The sequence below is a fragment of the Triturus cristatus genome, chromosome 3_2 (genome assembly GCF_964204655.1).
Source record: "Triturus cristatus chromosome 3_2, aTriCri1.1, whole genome shotgun sequence".
Lineage (NCBI taxonomy): Eukaryota > Metazoa > Chordata > Amphibia > Caudata > Salamandridae > Triturus > Triturus cristatus.
This window is the reverse complement of record NC_140584.1, coordinates 617944368-617964570: the sequence shown is the minus strand read 5'-3', so window position 1 is coordinate 617964570 and position 20203 is coordinate 617944368. Positions and strand designations below refer to the sequence as shown.

The window sequence follows — 20203 nt, the reverse complement described above, 5'->3', positions numbered from 1 at the left end:
GGCCACAGTCCTACCCTCATCACTAGGAAAAATGGTGAAAGAAAGCAGAATACTGATACAAATAGTGTAATTTATTCAGCAAGCGAAAATCATTGTGACTGTCAGTCTCACAGAACCTCAAATGCGGTCCAACTGTCACATTGAATGTTCTGACTCCCAACACTCAAGGCAGGGCTAAGTAAGGAGAGAAAAGATTAGTAAAAAGAGAGAGAAACAAGCATTGTCGGAGCCAATAGATCTTGCCTTTAACAGGCAAGTGCTGAGCTATTGGCGTTGTTAGTGCTTTATATTTTACTGCTCTAAAACGGCACTCAGCCTTGTTGGAATTATAGAACAAACAAGCGCGGCCGCGAAAGTTAAAGCGACTGTGCTAATTAGACCAGGAATGTCAGGAATGCCGCTGGCATCCGGCTGCACTGTTGCTCGCTCCCTAGGCCAGGGGAGTTAACGTTTAGAGAGAAGGTGGGACATGCACCCGCCTTTGGCCAATTGCGGGCTTTCAATTTTTGAAAGCCACACGCAATGGCTAATCACTTCAGCTTTTCAGCAAACTCATGCATGTGGCTTTTAAAGCAGAAGTGATTCCAAGAGGTCATTTTCTAGAGCGCTAGGCTCTACCTAAAAAAGCAATAATATTAGCATACAATGGCATGCCTCTTGATTTTCTGGCAGTTTAACAGCAAGGAATGGACACGAATGAATGAAGAGGTATTTGTAGAGCGCAACTGCTGCTGCAGAAGAGGACATGCCTTTTCATTGCTACAAACTGTTAAAGGAAAAGCGGATTACTTTTCAAAAGGTTGAAATAAAGCAGATCCAGAGCACACTCAGGTGGACGTTGTGCCTCCCCTGTGAGGAGGTTTCGTCAAGTATAAAAAAACAAAACAAAAGGGTAGAGCCCACAATAGGTCATCTTTCTTCAGACAAAATCCTTTCACCACAGCTGCAGCATATACCCCGAACTGTCTAGCCTGTTGGGCTGAGAGGCTCCAACAGAGGATAACGGTAGCAGCACCAGCAGCATGTGTTTTCATCACCTAAGACAACTAACCAGTTAAAGGATATTGATCTTACAGAAGCATGATCTCCAATTTTTCTAAAAGTGATAAGAGACCCCTTTCATCCAGTTGGTCCTCCGAGTAAGGTGAACCCCTTCCATTTTACTATAAGAAATCCACCAGTCTCTCCTACCCTGCTTACCTCTCCCTTCCCACACAAATATCTTGATGAGCAAACATATTGTTTTGCTACAAAAGGAAATATTAGAACTGGTACCCTGCCGTCAATTGAAAAGAAATCAGTGACTTGAATTGTTTTCTGGTTCCCAAGTAGGATGGATTTAACAGATTTTTGCTTAAGTAGAAAATCAAAATAGTAACACTGTTGCAGGTTTTTTTAAGCCCTGGAACTTTAAAACACCAAGATTAATATATCCATATGCCTAAAGGCATTGTCGGAGGAAGTACCTGAAGTTCATCAGAGGGAGGAAGATGAAACCCTTCCAAAGTTGTAAGTCCATGTTACAGCAATATAGCAGTAGTATTACCAGGCTATCTCCGAAGGCAAGGAATCTATTTATTTTCTACCTTGACAATTTACTAATCCAGACTTTTTCTCCGGGTGCGACATCTTCAAACAATAAATGATCTTTTTCACAGCCAAGGTTTCTCACTTAACCTCTTCCAGTATTGTTCCATATGCCTTCATGAAGACTGCAGGTCATTGATAAAGACATGTACACCTTGAAACCGATACCCTTTTCTCACCTGCAGGGAGGAAGGCGAACATCATGTTCAGCTGAACATATAGATTTCTAGATGAATAACAAGGACGTTTTTCACCAAGGTGTTCTAAGTGACGTCAAATCGATAACAAGAATTCATGTGTGATTGTCTAAGGACAGTCCTATTAAGATGCTCTGGACTCCTAAGATTGGTTCTTGGAGGAGAAATTAAAAAAAGGGAATGCAGAAATCTAAATTCATGTGACAGAGCGGGCCACTATTTATACCCTTCCTCAGGGTCAGCTCAGCACAAACCTGCTGTAATGGCCCTCTGGCCTTTCTCCTTGGTAGAGAACGTAGAACAATCTTCTGTCCTCTATGCATTGTCCAACTCACCCCTTCCTCCCAATTAGGTCAGAGGTTAGCAAGCATCAACAGCCCACCTACCCCCCAGAAGAATCAGAATTCATGATAGGTGCTGTTTGCTAACTTATAGTACAGAGTTTGCAGTTCAGACCTTACCTCGTCTGTACCTTATTGTTACAGTCGGGCCGATGTGAGGGTCAGTGGAGCATGAACCCTCTTCCTTGCTGCAACATGAATGTACATGGTACTTTATGTTTGAGTATCTATACCAGCACTAGAGGACACTGAAATTTAAAATTAAAAGCTCTTGGTGGCACTTCCTGTAGCATCTCGAGGATTTCCAGATCAGGCAACAATGAAATTGTCCAAGTAGCCAATTCTGACTCTGACAACACTTTGTTATGGCATCCTTGCAGCTCAAGGATGAGTAAACTCCAGGAAAATAAATTGTATTATGTTTCTGCACTATCAGGGTCACAATCCAGGAAGCAGGATTTATACAGGCGAGTCTCCATTCAGGAAGTCCGTGCCTGCCAGAGCGAAGGGTGTATCTAGAAAAAACAGTTCAGTGCAAACAGAAATCCGTGAAAATAGGTATTTACTCACGTCTACCTCTTAAAGAAAGAAACTTCTGAAACTCCTTCACTGCATACAAGCTGAAGATATGCTGCAATCGGAGTAAACGGTTATCCAAACTCCTACCAGAATACTACAACAATACAAACTCTGCTGGAGGGTGGTCATATTCTGGCATGAGTGCCCTGCCTCAGCTAGATTCCTTAAAAAATAGGCTACTTGTTAGGCTAAAAGGTAGCCCAAGAAAATGAGCAAGGAGGAGACTAGCAGGAGGCAATTCTCCAGATAATACGTAAAGTAAGAAACCAGCACTGCAATGCGCTTGTACAACAGCAGCTGTATAGAATGTCCCCCTTCCCTAATGGTGGAAAATGGGAAGTTAGATGAGAAAAACATGTGGCATATGAGGGACAGGGCTATGGTGTAGTAGAGCTGCTAGGACTTTCAAAGATTTATTTATTTTTCACCATCTAACATGTTCTATTATCATCCTCTACTGAGGAGTTCTCCAATAAGGACAGAGAATGGGGCTGTGGATGTCAAAATAAAGCCTTAAAGGAAATACATGGAGCTTAGGGTCTCCTTTCAGAGGTAGACTGTGTGAATCCAAGCAGTGACTCTTTGTTTGTGCATGATTTTGCCTGAGCTAATCCATGCTTCTTCTTCATTGTAACTTGTTAGGAAGCCAAGCAACAACACAGCAGAGTATTCATCTCTGCCCCCTGAGGCACTCTTCGCCAATAGCTTGGGTTTGTTGATTGGGGTCTTCGGACTACTGGTGCTGTGGATGCTCTCTCGACCGTCTTGGCAACGTCCGGATCGGCATGGCTCGGAAGCAAGACAGGTAAGGAGAAAGTTCATATCTAATATTGTAGCCCACCATGATGGGTATTTTAATTATCTTCTTAACAAGATATTCCTTCAAGTCAAGCGGGACCACAGAACTCTTAAAAACGTTACCTCTAATCAACTCTATGTTGCACCACCACTTCTAAGGGTCCTGTGATTTTAGTGCGATTCTCAATTTTGTCTTCCTGGTCTCCGAAGTCCTTATGAAGTTTAGCAAGTGGGATCAGTCAGATGCAGGTAGCAGGTCCCAGTTAGATCATATTATTTTTTCTAACCCTTTCCAAACACCTTTCCTCTACAAGAATAACTTTTTTATTTTATCTCAGATGACTCTTGAAAAAATACTCTCTTTGAGATGACTTTGCATGAATTTTCCAATTTCACAGAAAGACCTATTTGGGTTCCTCAGAGGGACCACCATGAAAATAGGGCTCCATCTCCAATTTAGACCGTGTTGGTCTGGTCGGCACTGCGTCGAGTGATGCTGGTCCGATCCATATCGGAGACAGGAAGCATGATGGGATCGCCATCACCGATGGGCGTTGATGGTACTAGTAACAGCGCCACTGGAACTGTCCCCAGTGAAGGCTACGAAGTTGCAGACGATCCACCAATGTATCCTGTGGGCCTGACTGGTGCTGAAGTTTGACCCGTCAGGTGCCAAGGGCTTCCCCGTCGGCGGAGTCCCAGTTGGAGACCCTGCTGAACCTGTTGGGCTCGAAGGCGCTCAAAAGGGGTTCAAGTACCCCAAAATGAGGCTCATGGCCTCATAAAATTCTTGTAATTGGGTGGGGTGAACTCGGAAGCACATAGCAGACCCAGTGTCAGATGCATACGCCATAGGAACAACCGGGGAGCAGAGCCTGGATCTTCGGCGTTGTTCCCTCGCATCATCAGAAAAATGGGAGCGACTTGGACTTCTTTGTGTTAGACTTCTCTATATAAGTCCGGGATCGTGACAAAGATCGACACGAGCAACTTTAGGAGCAGACCCGAGACCTCTCTTGCGAACAGGACCAGCAGCGGCACAGAGTTGCATAAGCAAATAGTCAAAAGCTTCATGGCCGCTTGCTGGTGGCCTTGCGGTTTATATCTTGCACTCCACACAGGGTGCAGAGTCGTGGTCCCACTCTACAGATAAATCAAGTGGTAGTCAGTCAGACATCCGTTTGTGACAGGCACCACAAGGGTTAAACCCAGTAGGTTTCCTTGGGGATATCTCTAAAAAATAGCAAGAGAAAAAAGGCATACTAGTCAACTTCGACAAAATGTCCAAAAAGCAAGTAAAAAATGCCTGTGTGAAGTTTGTCAGGATCCGCCCTGATGGGGAGTCAATGAAGGAGCCGAGGTCAGCATGCTGGGATGGCGCCTACATAGGCAGTCGTACGCCATTTCCGTATGACACCTGTGGAATATTTTAAGGTAAGGAATCTGTGGCTAGAAGTCTCTATCAGCTATTCCTAGGACAAGACCTAGAATGCAGATACATGATATATATTTCAACTTGGTCTCTACGATCTATCATCTTGTATCCATTGGTTGAGTCCAGGTATGGCACGGTGCATCCACAGTATAGCAACTCTCCTCTTTGCCAACACCATTGAAGTGAACCTTTGCATTGTTTGGATCGGTCTGTGGTGGCTCCCAACATTGCCACGCGTGAGGCCCCAGTCATAGTATTCAGCAGTTCAAACACTTTAGACCAATATTTAAGTCTTCATGCAGGACCATGCCACAGGTGTAAGGTAATAGCAATGTATGAAGTTAAATTGAATTAATTTATGTATGTTATTGGAGCATCCTTAACCTGTGCGCAGCAATAGAACCAGCATTTCTCTGAGATCAGACCCCTCCCCCTCCAAGTCTGCTTCCCACTCCCTAGTGTTGGTGGTTTTGTGCCCACTATAACATCAGCACAAAAAGAAGATAGACTTGTCTGTTCCGCTTGAAGAATATATTTAGTGAGTAATATAAGTTCAGAAGATGGCCTTAGGAAGTCTGTGAATGCTTGCTTTGTTAAAGATCTTAGCTGGTAAAAAAATAAAGTGACCCCAGGCGAGGTCCGCCGTTTGAATTGAAACCCTGGGAGACTAAGGAACTCTCCATTAGCAAAGTCTCTGCTAACGTATCTTTTGTCACCTTCCCTAGAATTGGCATTGCCAGTTCCTGAGGCGTAGGTGGGAGTAATGGATTGAGCAGTGCTGGCAAAAGCAGGTAGTACAGCAGCTTGCATTCAAATTTCTTTGACATTATCCATCATGCTCGAGAAGCCATCCAACAACATCTCTCATCTATTTTCACTGAGGGTTGTTTACAGACCATAGCTAATAGGGATTTAGGACGCGTCATTGTGCGTTCTATCCTTGCACGTATCAGTATCTTAATGCCAGGGATCCAATATTTATTCTAGTGCGCTTGTACACTAGATAGTATGACTGGGAATCTGGAACAGCGGGGCCTCTATCACGCATAGGCTTCGTAAGAATTGCCCATTTCACTTGTGGTGGCTTACCTCACCATGCCAGTCGACTCAGTATTTGCTGTCATTTCTTTGAAAAAACATTGACTGGTATATGTATAGGTATATTAGTCAATACAAAAATGTAGGTAACACTTATCTTGATGCTAGAAATGGAACTCAGCATAGAAAGAGAGAGCCTTATCAACTGCTCAACCCATATCATGAGTCTCTCAAGTGCTGATCTTACGTTGTGTCTAAGCAGCTCCAGGATATCCTGCCTAATGTAAATGCCCAAGTACTCCACCCCCCTATGCTCCATGTTAGGGACTATTCTGTAAAAGTTAATTCTGTGATGTCAGTCGGAAAAAGTTCAGATTTTTCCCAAGTTAATTTGTAGGCCTGAGTGGCCCCCAAACTGTACAACATCTCTGATAACCGGTGGAAGATTTTCTTTAGTGTTCTAAATATAGAATACATTTTCTGCATATAAGGACACTATCAGGGTCCGTCAACTAATATAGATCCCTCAGTCTGCATGGAGGTCACGCAGAAAACAGGCAGGTGTTTCAATCAGAAGGGCAAAAATCAGTGGGGACAGCCCTGATGCATGCCCCTGCAGATGGCTACTGTCTCACATATATGCCGCTAACGATGATCCTGGCGCAAGGTGTGATGTACAGTATGCTACGGATCTTAAGAACTGGGCTCCCAGCATATGCGTATTAAAGGCAGTAGAAAGGCAACTGCTCTTTGTTGACAGCGTCATGATACACATCCAGAAACCTAGGAGCGGGAAGGTCTCTATGTATTCTTTATAGAGCTCTGTGAGCAAACCATCTCCCCCAGGGGTCTTTCCATTAGTGAGGCTCACAATTACACTGTTAGCATCTAAGGCTGAGTGGAGAATTTAATAACTCCATCGTTTCTCCTTCAATTCAGCCTAGGGCAATATTATCTAGATAGTTAACAATAACAGATTTGTCACTTTGGACCCTGGATGTTTACAGACATCACCGAAAAGGATCCACTATTTCAATTGGTAAAGGTGGCCACCCTGTGTCTGTGGCTACGGTTGTTATATGGCTGCTGTCTAGATTGGACTTGATCAACAACATCAAGATTCTGGCTGGCCTGTCTCGTTCCCCAAACAAGTGAACCCTCAAATCTTTCCTCAGGTAAAGAACCTATCAATCTGCTGAGTTCTGAAACTCTTTGAAATTATCCTGAAGTATACATAGGTGTTTAGTGATAGGATATGTATTCTCTAGCGTTTTGATCTCGCCCTTAAGAAGCCCAAGTGTGCCATGGAGTGGTTTGAGGATGCCTGATCCTTTCGATATACATACCTCTCTAATATATACTTTGAATGCTTACAATAAGGTGGCGACCTCAGCAACTGACCCTTCATTCAGCTTGAAAATGTCTATTATTGCTGACCTCCCTTAAGAGCGAAAGGCCTTGTCTTGAAGTTCTGTGCCCTTCAAAAGTCAACTTATAAAGGAGGAGGATAGAGGCGGATCCTCGATAGTGAGACTGACTAGGAATGTTCTAATAGTGTTCTGGGTAAATTCTAGTTCCTGCACCCTTGCCATTAATGGCCGCATGTCGATGCATGAGCATATATCATGAACTGAGGAACTCAGCATCTGATGGGCGTATAGTTCTCTAAACATCTACCATAAAGCTGCATTATATGTTTGAGAGCTATATACACCCTGCAGGGCTGCCTATGATAGTCTGATAGTCTATCATACAGTTCAGACAATCAAGTTAAAGTCTACTCCCCATAAATTGGGCTAGTCCCTGCAGCTGACACACTTTAGCATTACCTCATCCAAAATAATCTGGATCATCTGTGTTAAGCCTGTAGATATTCACCAATAGAAGTGGCTGAGCATTGAGTATGCCTGCCACTATGACTACCCTCCCAGCTGTGTCAGTAATAACCTCCCTGGAGACGAATCCAAGTATTTGCTTAATGAACAGGTTAACTATCTTTGGTAACACTCTTTCTGGTAGAGAGACCATCTAGCCGCAGATTGCTCACCCTTCTGAATATTCCCCAGGAATCCAACTGGAAACTTTTCCATGGTACCACCTCACACTAGAAGAATGAACTCCAATAAAGATTTGTACTCATGAGTTGAATATATGAATGGGGGTAGTGGGGGGGGTATATTTAAGTGAGCCGTTGGTCTTTCGATAGTCAGATGACTTGTCCTGACAAGACCCTAGAAGTTTGATTGGGGTTTAAACGTCAACAGCAAGTCCCTTGATTTATAAGTACTTTGTCTTATAAGCAATACCTGTGCAAATAGGAACAGGATTTTGTGTAGATTGTTACATTGACCAGGGATTGTCAACAGAGCTGTGTTTTTATCTTTACATGTCACTTATGCACTTTTTCACACTACATTGTCTGCACTATGTCGCAAAAATAGCTCACTATGCTTTAAACCTACATAAAATCATATAAAGATAATATATATATATTTGTTTGGAGGGGAAATGAGAAGAGTGCTAGCGATTTTATTGACAAAATTAACATCAATACTGTCAATCTAAATTTCACTTCACAGATAAGTAAACAACAAGTGGATTTTTTAGATGTTAAAATTTACATCAATGCTCCTTTCTCTGGGTGCCGCGGTTGCTTCGGCTGGCGCTGCGGGCGCCCCGGGGACGACTGTCTGCTTGTTCGGGCCCCTCCTTGCACCTGGGAGGTCCACCCCTGACCGCGGCTGCCTCGGATCCCGGCGCTACGTGGCTCCAGTGCTTTTGCCTGTCCGGACAGGGATCAGAGCCCGGTGGCCCGTTATCGACCGGGTGCATGGTGCTGCATCCATCCCGCAGTCTTGACCACGCAGCTCGAGTGGGGTACATCCTTCCAGCTGGACCAGATCTTCCTTGGACTTGTTCCCTCACGCTGCTCATTCCCGCCTCGGCTGGCTACCCAAGCAGGATCCCAGGACATTGTTCCACTTATCAGGGTGCTGTGGTCCCTTTGTTTCCTCGCAGCGGCTTTGGGCGTGTCTCTCTGCTGGAGATCCCGCTACCCGCCCTGTGGGCCCTTCTGGACTGCCATCTCCTTGGGTGCTGCCTTGCTGGCCTCCTATGCCCGGCTGCCGTGCCTGGTGGGGCGGCTGCGGCCGGCGGAGCCGGGTTTCCCCCCCTGCATTACGGGAGCCCGGCGCTACTTGGCGTTGTCTCGGCCCCGCCTGACTGGCCTACGGAGGGGCTGTGTGGTTCCTGCCTCCTGCTGTGGAAAGCGTGAATTGCCTTCGCCAGGGGGCCATCGCCTTGCTCCGGTTGGGCCCTCCTGAGCCACTGTGAATCCCCGGGGCAGACGGGATGATGGCTGGGACCGGCTTGGACTACTGCTGCCTGTGACCCCTTCGGTGGCCTGTGGAGTTGCATTGCGGTCTCGGCGAAGATGGGAGGCATTGCCTGAACCTCCTGGGGGCCTGGACCGTGCGGTGCTGATATCGGTGAGCCGCTGAGGGACCTTCCCTTCGAACCCCCCCCCCCCCCCCCCCCCCCCCAAGCGACAACTGAGGTGAGGAGGTGTTCACAGGGGTGCGGGCCTCTGGGAGGAGGATCGGCCATCGATCGGGCAGCAGAGGGGGGTGAATGTGTGTACAGCCCTGGGCTGGCTCGGTGCCCGTCTGGGCTTCTTGTACCCCCCCCTCTCCCATCCCCCCTGGAGCCCCAGAGGGTCGGTGGATCCTCGGCTGCCATCTCGGGCAGTGACGCTTGGGCTTCTGGGCTGGAGCCGTGGGTGTCCTGGTGGCTCTGCCGGACTTTCTTTCTCCCTGGGAAGGGCTGGCGTTGATTCAACTGCCCGACCCGCTCATCTGACCCGGTGCCCCCGTCTGGTGCAGGCCCTCAGACTGCGGCCGCTGCCAGGGGTTTGGATCGGCCGCACGGTTCGGACGGGGTGGGGGGGGTCCTGGCTGTGGGCCCCCAGTCCACGGGCACCTGTCCTTTGAAGCTGTGACGTCCTGCTCTCACCTCCGTAGCGGGCTTCGGCCCCCCGCGCTGCAGACCCCGGGGCCGACGCTACTCCGGACACCCTTATCTGATGATCTAGCGTGCCTGGCACTCTTCAGAGGTCCAGTGAGGCTCTGTGGATTACGATTGGCCGACGCGGGGCGGAGGGGACTGGTTGCATCCTGGGCCTTCTTACCCGTCCTCTTCCCTGCCTCGCGACTGACTGGACTGTCCTGAGGAAGCCGTCGTCTCGTCACTGTCCTGTCTGGAGATTACCATGGTCCGGGACAAGGTACCCAAGACCCCGGCTACCCAAACTCTGATAGACCGGTTCACCACCGCTGACGCTGGGGCTGCCGGTGGACTTGCTGGAGCGGGCGCTCCTGCCACGCCGGATCTCTCCATGATTCTCCAAGTGATCCAGGCGTCGCAGTCCTCGGTCGAGGGGAAAATTGCTGAGGTCCATGTGGGACATAACACTAATCCGACAGGACCTTCGCAATGCCAACACCAGGATTAAGGAAGCGGAATCCCGAGTGTCTGCCGTAGAGGTTGACCTTCAGCAGCTCAAGGCCCAGGTGAATCGGCTCCAATCCCACAGAAGCTCCACCGGCAGGCAGAGGATGCGGAAAATCGTGCCCGCCGCAACAACCTTCGCCTGGTTGGAATTTCGGAGGGCGTTGAGCAGGGTCGGGCGGCGGAGTTTGTGAAACGTTGGATACGCTCTTGGATGCCCGAGGGCGCGCTCTCCCCCTGGTTCACAATCGCGAGGGCGCATAGGTCGCTTGCTCGGCCGCAGCCGGGCGCTCCGCCGCGACCTATCATTCTGCGAATCCTCAACTACCGGGACAGAGACGCTATCCTGGCCGAATCCCGGAGGAAGCAACCGCTCAAATACGAGAACCTGGCGATAATGGTCTTCCCTGACTACACCAGGGAGGTCCAATCTCAACGTCGCTCCTTTGCTGAGGTCAAGCAGAAGCTGCGTTCGCTTAACATTCAATACAGGCTCCTCTTCCCGGTGTGGCTGCGTGTGATCTTCCAGGACAAGTCCCTTTTCTTTGAGTCTCCAGAGGAGGCATGGACGTGGGCGATGGAGGAGCGCCTGCTGCGGCTGCCTGCCCAGGACCGTGTGGGGCCTGCTGCTGCCGGAGTGGTGCGGCGGGACGTGCCTGTGCTCCGCCCGTGTCGCAGGCGCTCGGGGAGGTGCAGGGGCCGGATGCGTGCGCGCTCTGCCTCCCCGGCGGGCCCCTCACGGGATCGCACGCCGGGGCCTTCTGGGAGGACCTCTCCGGCCGGGGGGCGCTCTGGCTCCTTGGGCCGCCCCAACCCCAGTTCCGCTTCACCTCGACCTTCCCCGATCGATCTTCTGGATACTGATCTCTCCCGCAGTCTGACTCTTCTCACCGGACCGGCCTGACCACATCGCAGTGATGTTCGCCTCCCACGCGATGTCCAGGTTCCTGGTCGGGGTCGCCCGAGACCTGTGGCTGAGCTCAAGTTTCATTCCCCATTTGGTCTCTAAATGTTCTCCGTTGGTATAGACACGAACATCCTACTAAGAGGAGGGGTCCTCCACATTTTGCCCCGTTTCTAAGTGTTTTAGCTTGGTGTTTCTGTACTTTGTTGATGTTCGGGCGACAGATGCTTCCGTTCCTGAAGTGTGGGGTGGGGGGAAGGGAGGGATTGGAGTCTTTGCTCCTGTTTGGTTTGTTCTTCAATGTTATTATCTCTTGCACCACCTTTGATTCACAGCACTTGGGGGACACATCCCAAACACTGCTACGCTACTCTATCCACGTGAGCTGGGAACTTCTGCACTCCTCTTACCCCAGCTCAACTGCCTTGCGATCCGGCTCCTCCAATGGCCTCTTCCTCCTTGGCGACTCTAGCGCACTCTCATCGCTCCGGCTAATGACCTGGAATGTTAACGGCCTGCTGGACAAAATATAAGTGCGCAGCTGTCCTGCGATACGCCCAGCGCCAGGAGATAGATATACTCATGCTCCAAGAAACCCATCTGCTAGGCCAACGCTGTCCTTTCCTTGCCCGCTATGGCTATGGCGCGATCTGGCATTCGGGGTTTTGGAGGGGATCCAGAGGGGTGGCAATTCTGGTGCGTCGTGCTCTTCCCCTTATGGCGCGTAAGGTTACGCATGACCCTCAGGGCTGCTTTATTCTTTTAGAAGGGACCCTTAGGGATCGGCCGCTAAACTTGCTGTCTGTTTATTCCCCTCCTGCCCTGTTGGCCCCTACCCTCCGCGGGCTTACCCCGCTGATTGCGGCTTTACCTTTGGGACTGACAGTGGTGGGGGACGACTTTAATGCTATTATGGACCCTGTTCATGACGTTGCGTCCCCTCCCTCTGCTTCCAGGACTGTCCAATCTGGTCTTCTCTCTTCATGGGCGGCCAGCCTGGGGCTCGGGGACGCCTGGAGATTGTGGCATCCGACGGATAGGCAATACACCCACACTTCTGCCTCTCACCACACCCATGCACGCCTCGACTACGCTTTCCTGCCGGTTCAGGATTGCAGATCGCTTCAGGCCATATCTATCCTCCCGAGGGGCCTCTCGGATCATTCCCCAATGCTACTTCATGTGGGGGCCCTTCCCCCAGCCTCCCGACCACTCTAGCGACTCAACGCCTGGTTTCTCCAGGACTAGGAGTTCAGGGACAGCATCGGTTCTGAACTTGCCAGCAATTTTACCATTAATCAGGGCTCGGTGTCCTCCTCTCACACTCTTTGGGAGGCCAGTAAGGCCACTATTAGGGGGTTTGCTAAGGGTCGGCTAAAACTTACTCGCGCGGCACGTGATGCCCAGCTCACACGCCTGGAGGCACATGCTGCCCTGATTGAGGCGCTGAACCCTGCCGAGAGATACATCAAAAATGGACATATAGGAACCACTCTTCATAGGAAGGTCACAGCTGGCAATACTATCTTACACGCTAGTAGTGTGCATCCACACCACACAATAAAAAGTATCCCATTTGGAGAACTAATACGCCTTAAACGTATTTGTAGCACAGAGGAGGATTTTGCTGTATGTAAACATGAGGCCCTAGAAAGATTTAGAGATAGGGGCTATAGCGAGTCCACCCTGGCAGAGGCTGTACAGAAAGTAGATATGAAATCGAGGGAAACACTTCTATCTACAACTGACCAAGTGGAACAAAGTGATACCACGATTAGCACACCAAGACTCATTACTGCCTTTAACAAACAGGAGAGGAAAATCAGCTCTATTGTCAGACGCAATTGGCCCATCATCATGACAGATGGAGTTCTGGCTCCTATTCTACCATCTCAACCCATGATCACACATAGGAAGGGACCTTCCATGACAACACAAATTGTGAAGACTTTTCCCGAACTTGCCACATCAAGAAAATGGTTACAACCAAAGCAGGGGTTCACTAAATGTTTCTCCTGCAGAGCATGCAGGTTCGGTGACAATACTGCCTCATATTCCACTCCCTTCAGTCCAGACTTGGTTAAGATTCGGGGCAGTTTCAATTGCAAAACTGAGTTTGCGGTATATGTTCTGATGTGCACCTGTGGCTTAATATATGTGGGTAGCACCAAGCCGCAGGTGCACGTCAGAATTTTGCAGCATTTGCGGGCCATTGTTAATAATGATTCCACGTATCCAGTGGCACGGCATTTCAAGTCTATGCACAACAATGATCTCAGTTGTTTGCAATATTTTGTCGTGGCAGCCATTCCCAAACCCCGTCAGGGAGGGAACAGGGAAATTTTTTTGAGAAAGAATCGAGAATGATTTTAGAGCTGGACAGCAAACCACCGAACGGCCTCAATAACACAGAGGCTCTCTATCATTTCCTATAAAACGTTTTTATGGACATTGGAACCACCTAAGATATCAATGGTTAGGTTGAGTCTCTTGAATTAGGACCGATTTTACAAACGCCTTTAGTTTTTAACTTTGTTGAATAGGGTTTTAACCTTTTTTTTACTGTTTTGCATTTAAAAATGGCGACTTGCGTGTTTCAAATGACTTGTGAGCAAGGTTTCTTGTTACCCGTAACGCGTCAGGTTCTTAATAAATTATCATCTGGCCTCACATCGCTGGGTTCGTGTCTCTGTTCGCCAGCTGCTTGGAAGTGCAGAGAGTCAGGATCATTTTTATATATATATTACATAAGACACAGGCCTAGTTGTATTCATTACAGTTACATGATTGACAACTTCACTAAATGATACATATAACTGTTGTATGGTAGTGGGTTACCGTTAATCATAAGGAATGATTACCTCTCTAAAAGAGTCTCACAGGACCATTTTTCTTTGTAAGAGGTCATGGACAGGCGCCAAGTATCAAACACAAAGGCAGAAGCCTTATTCATGGTACCATGGGCTCTCAGACCTTCCGGCAGTTGTATCTTGGCAAGTGCGTAGCAGATCCTAATGCAGAGGACTGTCTACCTTGATAGGGTGTTCCTCTATACAGCCTCCCCCTTCTTTGCCCGGATAAACCCCATAAAAAGCTGATTGTGCACGCACTCTTCTTTGGTATGACCAATATAAGAGCTTAAATCTCTTTCCGGGTCCAGACGACCCTTCTCTTTTTATGGGGTTGGAAGGGAGGTAAAGAACGCATGCATTGTGATAGATTACTCAACTTGATTGTTTAAACAAGGATGGTTGGGCTGGCAAACGTAAAAAGGCCAAAAATGCCAACAAATAGCCTTTCATAGAAATAACCTTTAATAGTGGTGCTGCTGCAAGGCTTTGCTGGGCCAAAGACAAAACAAGTAAAAAAACATCTAACAGCTTGGCTTGTAAAGGGTCAGTCTCATGGCTACCACAGCAGGCCACAACAATGTCCCAGCACCCTGATGGACTTTATAGAAGGGCGTCTGGCCACAGGGAGGACATCCATTACTTCAGGTGGTTGATCAAACGCAATCAACTGTGCAGGTCTACATCTGCAATGGAGTTGTAGATTGTGCAGGTTCAGGTGCAGAACACTGCTCCTCTGCTGTGACAGAAGATCCTTCCTTAGTGGAAGCCTGATCGGAGGACAGATGCTCTTGCCCAGATGTTCTGGGTCCCACACCTTCCTGGCCCAATCTGGAGCCACTAGGATGACTTGGGCCTGGCCATACCTGATCTTTTTTTTAGAAATTCAGGGAATGCGAGGCAGGGGCGGCGCAGAAAGGCATATGGAAAATGCTTGACACTGCACATACTTGAGGGTGGTGAGAAGATGGGATGTAGACACCATTCATGATCTTCCAGATGTTGCCAACTTAGCTCATGCATGCAAAGATCTCACCAAATGGTCTACGTCCTGATGCCCTGACACTCCCAGAGGTGCAGAGCTTTCTGGCACAGGACCTACAACTCCACTCCCATCTGCTTGTTGCAATACCACATGGTGGTGTTGTTGTTGTCTAATAGAACCTGCTCCAGCCTCCCCTTGGTAGATGGTAGAAATGCCTTCACAGCCAGATGAATGGCCTGCAACTCCAGCAGGTTGATAATGATCTGGGGTTCTGTTTGAGCCCAGAGTCCCCTGATCACCACGTACCCCACATGGCCCCCCAACCCAGTAGTGATGCATCCGTCTCCACCATCGGCTCTAGGCAGGGATGGGAGACGGGGTTGCCACGGGACCAATTGTGTTTGAGCAGCCACTACTGCAAATCGTGAGCATTTCTTCTGTAATTTGGATGGCATCCAGTAGACTTTCTTGATGCTGGGCCCTCTTGAACTTTAGATTCCATTGCAGAGCCTGCATGCACCACCTGGTGTAATCAACCAAAAACACTCATGGAGAGCCAGGACCGAGGCAGAACCATCTGGATCATATTCTGAACATCATGTGCGCGTTGTGGGGAAAGCTTTGAACTGCACTTTATCCAGGACAGCCCCATTGAATAGCAGCCTCTGCGAAGGAGACAGATGTGACTTTAGTTCTTTGAGAGTGAATAATAATAATGTCAAGAGGTTTGTTGTCATCTGGAGGTGGTCTACGACTGACTGTGGTGAACCCGCTCTCAACAGAAAATTGTCGAGGTTGGGGAAAATTGATATTCCCAACCTCTGAAGATGTATCGTGTTTACTTTTATGAAGACCTGTGAGGCCGAAGGGGAGGACTGCAATTCGGAAATACTACTGGTTGACCTTGAACTGTAGGTAAATTCTATGGTACTGCAGGATGGTTATATGAAAACGTGCCCTCTAGATCCAAGATAAGTATATGAGGATGCGCACACCTATATGGACTGGTCAACAAACTATACAGGTTAAAAAAACAAGGGTGCTGCTGTGTGACGCTTGATGTCAGACCAAGCGTTTAGAATAAGACAGAAAAGTACACAACCAACGGGGTTATGAACACTGCGCACTGTTCCAGAAGGGTTACTTCCCTTGATAGTGTATATACATAAACAAATTCTTGCACAATAATTAGAGAACAGAATTTGAATTCAAACATAACTTTCCAGTGTAAATGCACAATAGTTTGCTCATAACATAACGTTATAACATTGTAATGGCGTCAGAAAAACATTCTTCGTTTTCAAGATGACATTTTTTAAATCATGCCCGATGCATTTCGAGACTGGTGCGTCCCTTCTTCAGGGGCAACCATTTGTAGGGGTTGAAAATAGGCAGCCTTCTTAGCGAAAAAAAAACGTTAAAAGCAACGTGACCAAACGGGTCAAAAGACTGCAAACGAACATGGGGAATTCTGAAGAGATACAAAGAGGAAAGCCAAACGCTACGCCATTGCTACTGCCAGAAATCATGATTTCAAGGGAAGTAACCCTTCTGGAACAGTGCGCAGTGTTCATAACCCCGTTGGTTGTGTACTTTTCTCTCTAGATCCAAGGACACAATCTAGACCCCCAAGTTCAGTCTGGCCAAGATCAGGGAAAGCGTGAGCATTTTGAATTTGTTCTTCCACAGAAAGGGCTTCAGAGGATGATGGTTCAGTATAATCCAGAGGCCTTTCTACATTTTTGGCAGTAGGAAATAGCAAACGTAAAAATGCTTTCCTCTTTCCGAAACCCTTTCGAAAGCACCTTAGGAAATCAACACTTTTACCTCCTATAACATAATGGAGAGGTGCTCCCTTTGAAAGACAGTTGGATGTGAGGGGGAAATTTGTCAGAGTAAAAATAAAGAGTAGGGAAATCGCCATCCTGAATGATTTGTATGACTTATCTGTCATATGTGATAGATTGCCACCCTGGGTGGAAAAGCTGAAGCCTCCCACACAAGAGATGACAATGCACTGTTAAGGTCAAAATAAAGCGGCTTAGTGGTTATCACAAGAGAAGAAGACTGCAGACCTGCAAGGACATCATTCTTCCAAACTGCCTGCCAGACCCACATCCTGCCTCAAAGAGGCCGATGTGACTGCTGCAGCAGTTCGAGCGACTGTCTATATGCCAGCCCCAAGAGTAGCCTCTGATTTGTTTTGTTTTTTTAACTGTTGAGGGAACTCTTTGGCATTGGCAAGAGACCCAGGGAGAGCACCATGGTTCTACTGTCCCTCAAATTCTGCTGGCAAAATTTGCTTTTTGACCAAAAAGCATTGAGTCATCAAAGGGTATATCCGTGAGAGAGGCTTGTACATCCTGTGGAACGGATTAACTCATTGTGGCAGAACACAGCGCAGGTGCCAGCCAACTGCTCTTTCCAGGCAATCAGTAATTTTGAGGCTAGCAAGAATCACATATTTGACCATGTCTTGACCATCATACATTGTTTGAGTGAGAGAGGCCCAAGGTCGTCCGGTCTTCTTGGCCATGTCCCAGAGGGCATGCATGTAGAGATCCAACAAGCAGACTGCATAGACCAATATTAATGCCAGGCTAGCCGAGGAAAACATTTGTTTTCCAAACACCTCAATCCTCTTGAACTTGCTATCCGGAGGAGCTGTAGAGGAAATAAATTGGCGTTCACATTGCCTGTTGTAGCTTAAACCACAAGGCTCTCTGGAGAGGGCTTTTAATGAGACCTTCGGAGTTGCCAAGTGCTGCTTTCACCTGCCTGGCCACCTGCCTATTCATCAGTGGGGAAGACCAGGGCTTTCCCCAAGTTCCTGTCAAGGTATAAGTGAGGACCTTGTTAAAGGGTAGTAAAAGCTCAGATGTGGCTGGCATAGGCTGCAAAATTTCAGTGAGAGGTAACTGAAGGCAGCTCCAGTTCTAAAGACCCCAGCTGCCCGTTGTACCACTACTGCAAACAATGCTCTCGCTCCATTGGTGGTTCAAGTGGCAAGTCCAACCTTGTATCATGGGATATATCCAGCCCACTAGCCTCTTGTAAGTCCATATAACAGTTATCTTCATAATGGAGGTGGGGGGGGGCTATCACCATCCCCCTTCCCCACCACCATGATATCCCTGGGTTTGTACCTTATTCAGAGACAAAAGGGTAATGGAGCCTTTGCTGGTGTGACAACCACTCTTGTAGAGATATTAGTACAGAGACAGCCTGTATGATTACTGGTTGCACTTTATTAATTTTGAAGTTTGACTTCAGTTGGGATTAAGCTGAAGCCGGTTCAGGGTCAAACATTGGTCCTCACCAGATCCCCAGTAGCGTTGGTACCGAAAAAGGTGTGGGGTCTTCCCTGTAACCCTAGAGTTTTGGGAAAGTAAACTTAGTAAAGAATAAATCATGACCTTGTAATAATTTTTTTAAATTTTTAAACCCACTAAGTGTTAAAAAATGTTCCCAAATTCTTGTCATTCTATACATGTATTACCTTTTAAATTAAGTTCATTTATAAAAACCATAATCTTTCCAAACAAGAAGTCTTTCGCGTATTTCGTCCTTGTGTCCTATTTACATTTCCAAGCTCCCAGTTAGAGCCACTTTTCATATTGGATAGCCAAAATAACTTAATGGAAGAAAAAAAAAAAGACTATTGATTCTTCTAGTTTTATAATTCGACCACTGTCAGGTGTATTTGTTTATCCTCATGTATTGTATTGTAATTGCATTTATATAGAGCTTACTACCCCTGGCGAGGCGTCAAATCGATTTTTCGGTGATTAGCACGCTACTCCGGAACCTATACAGGATTAGTGTTGGATTGGTATAGTGAAATGTGAAAGTAATTCGAGTGGTGGATAGGTTAGTCAGCTATTTGGATCCAGAAGGATAGGATGGCAGAGGGATAGTGGTTTGGCTTGTAGATGTTGATGCATTTTGGCCCTTATACTGCTTGATGAACCTCCTCCGGACTTAGATAAGGACCTATGTTGAGCCAACATATACAAGAAATTGATTTGAAGATGTAATCTCACCCAGGAAAAGGGTCAACCTATGTACTTGGAAAACAATTAACTTTGAAAATAAAGAAAAAAAAATCCTAATAAAGATTCTAGATGGCCACGGGTAAATGGGTATTAGAGGGCTATAATGGTCAGGCTGTAATCACATTAGTCCTGCATCCACCTAGCGCTTAATTTTAACCTGTGGCTTCCGATGCTTGGCACCAGCACTTAATTGCCAACTCAGGATCTAATGCAGTTTGCCACAAGGTGGCGCTGTTTGGCTAATTTTGTGAGGACCACAACAACAATTAATTATTAATTCAATAATCATGGAAATGACTATTACCTGCCACCCCAGCCATTCTTATAGCTTTGAGGGCCTGAAATAGTCCGAATTGTCACACTTTGTTCGCCATACGTTGGCAGGGTATGCTCAGACGTGAGTCCCTTGCTCACTTTGCCACTGGATTCAAGCAAGCCTGGCTGAAGACGGCTGAAATGCCAGAAACCGGTCCTAGGAAGCTTGTTTCCGGTCCAGGGAAGGCATGGCTTGGCAGTTCGGGCTGGACTGTTCCCATGAGGCAGAGTGGGCTAAAGAACGGTGATGGATCAAACCCAGATCTGTTGACTGGGTGTGAGTGTTTGATTGGTTCTGATGCTCCGTCCATCACCACCCCCTTTTGTACTATCATTGGCAGCAGCAATGTGTGGCACAAGCTGACCTGGCACTTTTTAATTTATTTTTTTTTAAATTAAACACTACATTCACTAGATTAGTGGTAGAGCAGGATGTGATATAGTGCCCCGTGCTGTACATCTATGTATTCTTCCTGCTTATTTTAGTGTTGACCTACATGCGCATATTGATAAAGACATAAAGACATGTGGCACAGTGACCTGTATCTCGTACAATATATTCTTCCCTCTTTCACAATACTATTGACCACATGAGCATGTTAATAAAGTAGGCA

The 20203-nt window shown here is 47.3% G+C and overlaps 1 protein-coding gene across 3 annotated transcripts in view; it reads left to right on the top strand.

Moving 5' to 3' along the window:
- CYB561A3 (cytochrome b561 family member A3) overlaps positions 1–20203 on the top strand; it is a 163538-nt gene that overhangs the window by 126515 nt on the left and 16820 nt on the right. For all 3 annotated transcript variants that reach the window (XM_085648515.1, XM_085648514.1, XM_085648517.1), the window contains one exon: positions 3347–3509. In XM_085648515.1, coding sequence (XP_085504641.1) covers positions 3347–3509 — 163 coding nt within the window. The remainder of the gene's footprint in view (positions 1–3346; positions 3510–20203) is intronic.